We start from the raw sequence: 8,755 nt of genomic DNA, 5'->3' as shown, positions 1-8,755 counted from the left end.
CCAGGGTCTAGAAGAGTTCTAGGTAGCGCTCTATGGTTTTAGGCTAGACAGGATTGGCTAGCTGGGAACTGTGCTGCCCAATGAGAAAGCAGCTCTGGAAAGTTCTATGGGCGCAGTCTATGTATTTAGAGGCGCTTGTAAGGATGACTAACTGTGTCACGTATTCGCGGCCAGTGATTGGCGGAGTGGTCATGTGAATAACAGATGTGACATCATTACTTTAGAAGGCTAGTCAGTGAGATGGCGGGTTATAACGTGATCGCATTTCATTAAAATGGTTAAACGTGCTAGTCTTCCCCAACCAACATGGCGACAATTTTCTACCACCACCAAGATGGCGGATAGTCACATGACTCTAAACGGGAAAATGGAGGAAGCCTGTTCTCCGGTACTTTTTGTAGTCAGTGGAATACCCCACACGTTCCGTTCCTCTCATATGCGACATTATTTCAGTCAGTTTACAGAAAGCGATGGCTTCGTGTGTTTTCACTATCGTCACCGACCGGAGCGGAGGGGACCGGAGGCTGAGAAATGTACCACCTGCTGCTGTCCGGTTACAGTCAGGCCGGAGAGGGCAGAGAGCTTCATGAGGATGTATCATGGGATGCCATGGGTGGACCCAGCGGGAAATCAAGTACCCGGGAGGTGCCTTATCCACAGAGTGCGGGATACTCCAGACGAGGGTATGTGAGGAGGCTGCACACTGCACTGACGTCATTGGGTTGTGAGATGACATCATTGGAGCCATTGATTCACAAGGAGCCAGTGCAAACAGATGGAACAGTGTGCATGGTTGTATTCCTGTAATGTAATTCACCACAGACAATGACCATACAAGAAGTCATTTCTAGGGCATTCGTTTATTGAGGCATGCTTATCAAATACATACAGCTTTTCAAGTTCAGCGTACAAGGTTCGGGTTATCTAAGAATTCCGTCATGGATTCCGCTACCACGGACCATAACTTATAGTCCGTGGTAGCGGAATCCATAACAAAATTCTTAGATAACCCGAACCTTGTACGCCGAATTTGAAAACACAATCTCGCTCATTCTAACATATAGCCTTTTACAAAAAGTTATAGCAGATTTCGCCTGTTGCAATGCATAGGGTGAAATCCCCCCCCAGAATGTGCGTGAGCTCAAAGGTACGAATCCTCAGCAGCCTCAGGATCAGGTCAAAAATTGGGGGTGCCATAAATCCCCCTAGAGATTCTACAGAGCTCCTAGAGTCCACACATCACTCCATGTTGGTCACTGTAGTGCTACTGTATACCGGTATATGCCCCCTATTTACCGTATACATCATTCTTTCAAGTTTTGCGCTGTCTTTTGTAAATCTAGTGAAGCCACTCTCCCATGCACAAGATGGCTGCAGATGACTAAACTCGGCATCGTGGGAATTAGTGATTTCTCTAATTTAGAAAACTGCACTGCAGGTTGAAATGAATGTGTTAAAAGAGGCATGTAATCCTCCAGAGGAAGGCTAAAAACCATCATGAGGTCAAAACCAATTTTCTTCATTTTAGGGGGTAACAAATTCCTTCCCGACTTCAATCAGGGTTGTCCGAGTTGAAATGGTGGTGATGTTAAACTAATAAAAGAACTTAGACGTGCCAGTCCAATCCCCTCTGCTGCTTCAGCACTGCCGCACCGTTTCTCATGAAATTACCTTCTTGGCTGCAGTGATGACGTGCCCAGGTACCACACAAGATGGCTGCAGACAACCTCTAGCCTCAGTGGTGTACAGCATGAGAACCCTGACATCAGTGAAAGGCAGCAGCCGTCACATGTGGTTAAGGGGCACGTAAATAAAGCCCAGCTGGGAGGATCAGAAAAGCGGTGCTCGGTTTGAACCGGTGCGTTATTTATTTATTTTTTAACATCATTCCTGCCTGTTTTCATTGTATTTTTTTTTTTACATGCACATTACACTTTGTAAAATTTATAGGGGAGTAGGCAGGCCTTAAAGAGGACCTGTCACCGTTCCTGACACGCCTGTATTAATAGCTTCATGCATTCCCCATGTAACAATTCTGGAGCATCTATTCTTATGGCTTTATGTTGTGCCGTTCCTTTATTATTTCTACTAGAAGTTATGAATGAATTGCCAGCAGTCTGCAGTAAGGGTACAGAGGGAAGGTAACAAGTTGGGGGGGTGTACCTGCACAGACTGAAATGGCAGCACTGATTGGATAGAGTCAGTTTGTGCAGGCACACACCCCCAACTTGTTACCTCCCCTCTGTACCCTTACTGTAGACTGCTAGCAATTCATTCATAACTTCTAGTAGAAATAATAAAGGAATGGCACAACATAGAGACATAAGAATAGATGCTCCAGAATTGTTATTACATGGGGAATGCATGAAGCTTTTAAAGCAGGTGTGTCAGGCTTACAAATGCATTACCAGCAGTCTGCAGTAAAGGTACTGTTGGGTTTTACCATTAGCGGATGTGTCTGACTCTGTCCAATCAGTGCTGCTGGTTTCAGACTGTGCAGAGACACACTCCCAACTGGTAACACCCATCTGTACCTTTACTGCAAGCTGGTACTTCTGGTAGAAATAACAGAGGAATGGCACAACATAGAGTCAAGAATAGATGCTCCAGAATTATTACAAGGAGAATTCAAGTGGTTACTACAAAAGACATGGCAGTAAAAACAAAGAATGACGTTGTAGTCACTAGTGCTTGAATGGTGGTCATGTGAACAACAGATGTGACATCATTACTTCTGGTCTGACAGGGACCAGACCCACAACGCTGGATCGGAAAGACCGTTAGCAGGTGAGTTTAGCCTCCTCCTGTGGACTGCTGTGTTGGACAACCCCTTTAATTGTCTTTTTTCTTCAGACCCCCAGGACTTCCCCTACAAGACTCGACGTGAATTGTTGGGACCCCGATGTTCTGTGGACGCAGAGAAGCATGTAACATCGGCAGAGCTGCTCAGAATGCCAGAGCTTAATCCTCCTGCGCTCATGCCACAAGGAAATGTTGGTACCCCCGTAGGTGTATTCTTGCAGCTAATTCGATCGTGCCGCTTGCCACCTAAGCTCATAACGCGACTGGGTCTGAAGTTTCGTCGTTCAGTGCGGCGTTACAGCAGTGTTCCCTATGTTTATACTGGAACAGAGACCTCTGAAAAAGAGGAGGGTGTCTACACTGCTAATGGACATGAGATCAGTGAAGGAGGCAGACTTGGATCAAATGTGTCTGAATCGGACCTTCCTCAAGAAGAGAATGACACTGAGGAGAAGTCCCACTCTGAAGATGTAAGTCCTGGATGGCTGGGGCAGGTCCCGCATGTGGCATATTCATTTTTCCATTTGTTTTAATAAGAGATAGACACTCATGTATCTTTGATCTTTCGGTGCCATGCTAGAGACAGGGCTTGGCTTTGCAGTTTAAAAATCATCTTTTTTAATTATCATATTTTACTCATTTTGGGATAAAACCATGTTTTTCTTTTCAATAATTCTCCTGTTTAAAGGTGCGGCCGATCACTTTCTTGTTTAGTAGCTGCCCCTTCATTGTGCTGATTGTGAAGGTCCCAGAGCTCAAACTCTTAAGAGAACCTGTCACCAGCGACCTCCCTGTTAGACTGTTTGCTCAGACACAAAGCTGTGGTTCATCAGATTAAAACAGTTTTTCTTTCGTTAGGCCCCATTCACATTGCGGTCTGCAAAACACTGATACCGGCTGCATTTTTCAGTCCCGCAATTTCTGCTGTATGTTATAAATGCCTATTCTTGTCTGCAAAACAAATCTGTGGGGCCGCAGAACAGATGACATATGGATGAATGGGTCTGCAACATATGCAGATCGGATGGGGACAGAAAATACGGTTGGGTGAATGGAATGAATGAATCCGAGGCTCCATTCCAGAGTCCTACTTTTTCTTAATATGCAAATTAGTCCTTTGGTGCAATGAGGGCATCACCATTGCTCTTGTTTCACCCAAGCTCTGCTCTTCCCTGGCTACTTTCCTACTGCCTGGCCCTGTCCATCAAAGCAGGATAGGATTGGCTGGCCACAGTAAGGAGAGGAGCTTGGTTGTAACAGAGCAGTGGTGACACCCTCAATATGCCATTGGCCTGATGTGCATATTAGGAAAAGTATCATAACTTGGGGACGGAGCTTCAAATGAACAAAAGACAAACAACGCGGAGGTATGTGTCTATGCAAACAGTTGGATAGGGAGGTGACAGATTCCCTTTAAGGTTCATATATGAGAACTAGATTATTATTTTTTATTTTTTTTGTTCAGCCATAAATTTCCCATACAGCCGTCCCTGCAGGGAAATGTGGTACATGGATAGGCTAGGTCTGTCAGGACGTCACTTACTCCTCCTCAGTTACTGGTATTTAGAATTAACAGGAGTTTCAAAGGTTGTAGCATTCGATAGGTCCCTTCTGAAAATCAGTAGAGGTCAGAGACTTGACATCTCTCTGTCACATGAGAAGATCTTTTGTAAACTTTTTGTTTTTGTCTTTTGAAGGATAACGATACTTGCGAAGAGTGGGAGCGACATGAAGCCTTACATGAAGATGTCACTTCACAAGAGCGGTCAAAAGAACGGCTGTATGAGGAAGAAATTGAGCTAAAATGGGAGAAGGGTGGATCAGGACTGGTGTTCTACACAGATGCCCAGCTATGGCAGGAGCAGGAGGGTGGTAAGTCGTGTGCCCTGAACTACATACATTTTCTTTATATATATATATATATATATATCTACCTCGTGGCCTCCTAAATCCGGTCTACATATACTATTAAAATGATTCCATACAGACCTTCCATTGCCAACCTAAAAAAGAGCAGCAAAGGTTGGTGTTACAGTTTGGCCTTCAGCAAATTGGGGCAGATTTATTAGACGTGTCCTTGTTGCCAGTAGTAACCCCCTTCGATTTTCTTTTTGTTCATCTTTCCAGATTTTGATGAACAGACGGCTGATGATTGGGATGTGGACATGAGTGAGTATTATGAGCCTGGTACTGGAGATAAGGATGCCAAAGATTTTATGAAGATGCGAGTTGAGACAAGAAGGCGAGAAGGACTGGACACAGCTGGGCAGAGACTTGATCTGGGTGGCTTTGAACGGTATACAAAGGTGGGAATTAGCTTCCCCATGTGATGAATAATGCTGGAATGATCCACTCTAAAAACTGCATGTGTGATCGGCCCATATAAACAGGCCCTAAGGGCTCTTTTACACAAGAGTCAAGCCACGTTCCGGACAGCATAGACACGGAGCAGTAACGTGATTGATAACGCTCCGTGCCTCTCTGATCGTTTTACTACAAAATCACGATGACAACTTTATCACACTGTGATTTTGTAGTAAAAAGATCAGAGAGGCAAAGAGCATTATCAATCATGTTACTGCTCCGTTTCTCTGCTGTCCAGAGCGGGGCTTGGCTCTCTTTCACGCAGCGGATTACCCGCACGGCATCCACTCATGTGAAAGAGCCCTAAGGCTCCTTTCACATCTACGTTGGAAGCTCCGTTCGGTGTTTCCGTCACAAACATGGCATAGATAAAAGTTCTCCACGCAGGACTTTTTTTCTCTGCTAAAAAAAAATGTTCTCCAGAACAAAAACCGAACGGATTCCATTATGGTCAATGGGATCTGTTAGGTTTTGTTCCTGTCAGTTATGTGCACGACCCAGCACTTCTGTTATTTTCGTTCTTCTGCTCCTATATACAAAGTAGAAGAACGTAAATAAGTTCTGATGTAAAAGCAGCTTAAAGGATAACTGTCACACTTAGACCCTAATTTCAATTTTCATATATGTAGTTACTAATAACATGATATTCCAGTATCAGTTACTATTAGACTGACTTACCCCATATTTAATAAGATTCAGCCTTTAGCAACCAGTCTGCATAAAAATGCAATCTCACTATTCAGTTAAGATGGCCGCCACTGCCCTCACCCTGAGGCTAATCCCGCCTGCCCTCACTAGCCAGTAACAATAGCCCCCCAAAAGTGTCAGTAACCAGAGCCCTCCCCCTAAAGAGTTAATCTTCTGCAGCACAAAGGGGTCCTCTTACCACATGTTGCTTTCATTTATACACTGAGCAGATGGCAGATCTCCCTTCCCTGGTCTGCGCTGATTCGACTCTGCATTCTCCAGCTCTGCTGAGTGAGGGAGCGTCTGCCAAGCGCAGGGACAGGGAGAAGTGCACACAGCCCAGGCACTGTTATCAGCTGCTGGGGAGGACCTGGCTTTAATCATTTACTTACAGTCCCTGGCTGTCAGTAATCTGACCTTGCACGCAGCGTGCTTCTGCGTCCTCCGTCGGGACCATGCCTAGCAAACTTATTTTAAGCACAGGTAAAAGTAGGCTTTACAGGGAACAAAAATTTGGAATTAAGGGGTAATTGAATACACAGTGAAAAGTTGAACTAGGGCCACCAAGGTGATATTCACCACAATCCAATACTCCAAAAAAGAGTTATACCCATTTTATTTTTTTATTTAGCATGCAGTGGGGCACTAAGAAATGGTTTATGCAGGTGAACATGGTCCTGAGACACCTATAAATCCTTACTCCAGCACTGTTTGATTGGTGAACAGCAGATATAAATTGGCTTACTTACGTTCTATTTTCAGGGAGTTGGGCGAAAGTTAATGGAGCGTCAAGGCTGGACTGATGGAGAAGGACTCGGTTCAAGTGGAGCAGGAATGCCAGAGGCATTGGAGAATGAAGGACAGCATCCAAAATGCAAATATGGCTTTGGGTAAGAGTCTAGTTTAGTAAACTAATAATTGATATGTCCATTAACCCCCCCTCCCCTTTACTTCCCCCTCTCCCTAATGCACTTTAATCAAATATTTAATTGAGAACGGATTGCTGATTTTTAGCTTGTAATTTTTGGTTACTGTTTTGATAGGTATCACGGGGAAAAACTGTCAACTTTCTGTCCAAAACAGAAGAAACCAAGGCATTACATCTCCACAGTGTATGATGAGCCACAAGAAGAAGACATGGGGGACACATTATTGCGTCGCCAACCTTCTGCAACCCTGAAACACCGGAACAATCGGATGAGTGCTGGACAATGAGTGCTATTTGGTTAACAGCAGCTATATAAATTGCTCACCACCAAAGTTCTGATGTCCTCAGAACAATCCATGTAGATCGTGGGAGGTTGGCAGCGCTCACCTTATGAATACAAGGGACTCATATTGTCATGAGTTCGCTGTTCTCTATCTTTGCTGCTATTTTAAAGAGGATCTATGAACTCTCCTGACATGTCTGTTTTAGTAACTAACTAAGGCTTCTTTCACACTAGCGTTCTGCTGTCCGCTCGTGAGCTCCGTTTGAAGGGGCTCACGAGCGGAGCAGAACGCTTCCGTCCAGCCCTGATGCAGTCTGAATGGATGCGGATCCGCTCAGACTGCATCAGTCTGGCGGCGTTCAGCCTCCGCTCCGCTCGCCTCCGCACGGCCAGGCGGACAGCTGAACGCTGCTTGCAGCGTTCGGGTGTCCGCCTGGCCGTGCGGAGGCGAGCGGATCCGTCCACACTTACAATGTAAGTCAATGGGGACGGATCCGATGGAAGATGACACAATATGGCTCAATCTTCAAGCGGATCCGTTCCCCATTGACTTTCAATGTAAAGTCTGAACGGATCCGCTCAGGCTACTTTCACACTTAGAAAATTTTCTAAGTTTTAATGCAGACGGATCCGTTCTGAACGGATGCGAACGTCTGCATTATCGGAGCGGATCCGTCTGATGAAACATCAGACGGATCCGCTCCGAACGCTAGTGTGAAAGTAGCCTTACAATTCTGGACCATCTACTGTATTCCTACAGGAAGTGTGCATTCTAGAGTTCTGTTACTCCGTGAGACCTATGAAGACATTGACAACTACATGTTACCATGTGTATGGACACACCCCTTTGACTAGGCAAATGGGAACACCCTGTCAATTCATTTCTAGTTTTCTAGGAGGGATAACAGAGGACTGAAACAACACCGAGTTATTGGAAAAGATGCCCAGGATTTTTGCTTAAAGTGGACCTTTCATGGGTCCAGACTTTATTAACGAAGTGTCAGAGTATGTAGGACATACAGCGGGGATCTAATAGCACTTACTATTTTTTCTGGGCGCCGCTCCGTTCGCCCGCTGTGGCCCCCATTAAATTCTCCCGCCCTGTATGCTAATTTTCGCATCGGTACAGGGAGGAGGAGACTGCCCTGTTTCTCAATGGGCATCTCCTTCTCTCTGGCTGTGAGCTGTCAAATCACAACGGAGAGCGTCACAGCCAGGGAGAAGGAGACGCCCACGGAGCGGTGCCCCTAAAAAATTGTAAGTGCTATTAGATCCCTGCTGTGTGCCCTACATACCCTGATACTTAGTTTATAAAGTCTGGACTCATGAAAGGTCCTCTTTAAACAGAAGACAGAGGAATATAAGTGTTAACTAGAAGAAACAAGTCAGAAGTGGTAACAGGTTATTAGGCCATTATTTATGCCATTTGGTCTAATAGTATAGCGGACCTGTCCTTATGCCGACAGATACACTTTAAAGATTATGTTTCAGCAGGATCAACTCTATTTAAACCAGGCATCATGTGTAGGTAGGGTTGATCCTGTTTATTAAAATAATACCTATTTTGTGAAAATTGGATGGGGCATTCCTGAGACGAAAGACTTATATTGCTTTTGCAAAATAGGGCTTCAATACACGGGCCTAGTCCCATGGTTCACCTCAGCATTCAAGTGCTGGCCATGCCAATTGGT

At 45.0% G+C, this 8,755-nt stretch overlaps 1 protein-coding gene across 1 annotated transcript; it reads left to right on the top strand.

Moving 5' to 3' along the window:
* Positions 1–207: 207 nt before the first annotated feature.
* GPATCH3 (G-patch domain containing 3) lies at positions 208–8,076 on the top strand. The gene is made up of 7 exons (XM_040424257.1): positions 208–683; positions 2,854–3,272; positions 4,500–4,674; positions 4,930–5,108; positions 6,616–6,743; positions 6,897–7,259; positions 7,789–8,076. Exons 1-6 carry the CDS (start codon positions 275–277, stop codon positions 7,066–7,068), a joined length of 1,482 nt encoding a protein of 493 aa, XP_040280191.1. The 5' UTR covers positions 208–274; the 3' UTR covers positions 7,069–7,259; positions 7,789–8,076.
* Positions 8,077–8,755: the final 679 nt, after the last annotated feature.

Source organism: Bufo bufo, chromosome 3, assembly GCF_905171765.1.
Source record: "Bufo bufo chromosome 3, aBufBuf1.1, whole genome shotgun sequence".
Taxonomy (NCBI): domain Eukaryota; kingdom Metazoa; phylum Chordata; class Amphibia; order Anura; family Bufonidae; genus Bufo; species Bufo bufo.
The sequence above is the reverse complement of the archived record's forward strand: the minus strand, read 5'-3'. Positions and strand labels throughout refer to the sequence as shown.

Excerpts from the sequence above, each read along its gene's own strand:
- GPATCH3 (XM_040424257.1), top strand. The coding sequence starts at position 275 with ATGGTTAAACGTGCTAGTCTTCCCCAACCAACATGGCGACAATTTTCT. Across the intron at positions 684-2,853 it reads GCGGGATACTCCAGACGAGG|ACCCCCAGGACTTCCCCTAC; the intron begins GTATGTGAGGAG and ends TTTTTTCTTCAG. Across the intron at positions 3,273-4,499 it reads AGAAGTCCCACTCTGAAGAT|GATAACGATACTTGCGAAGA; the intron begins GTAAGTCCTGGA and ends TGTCTTTTGAAG.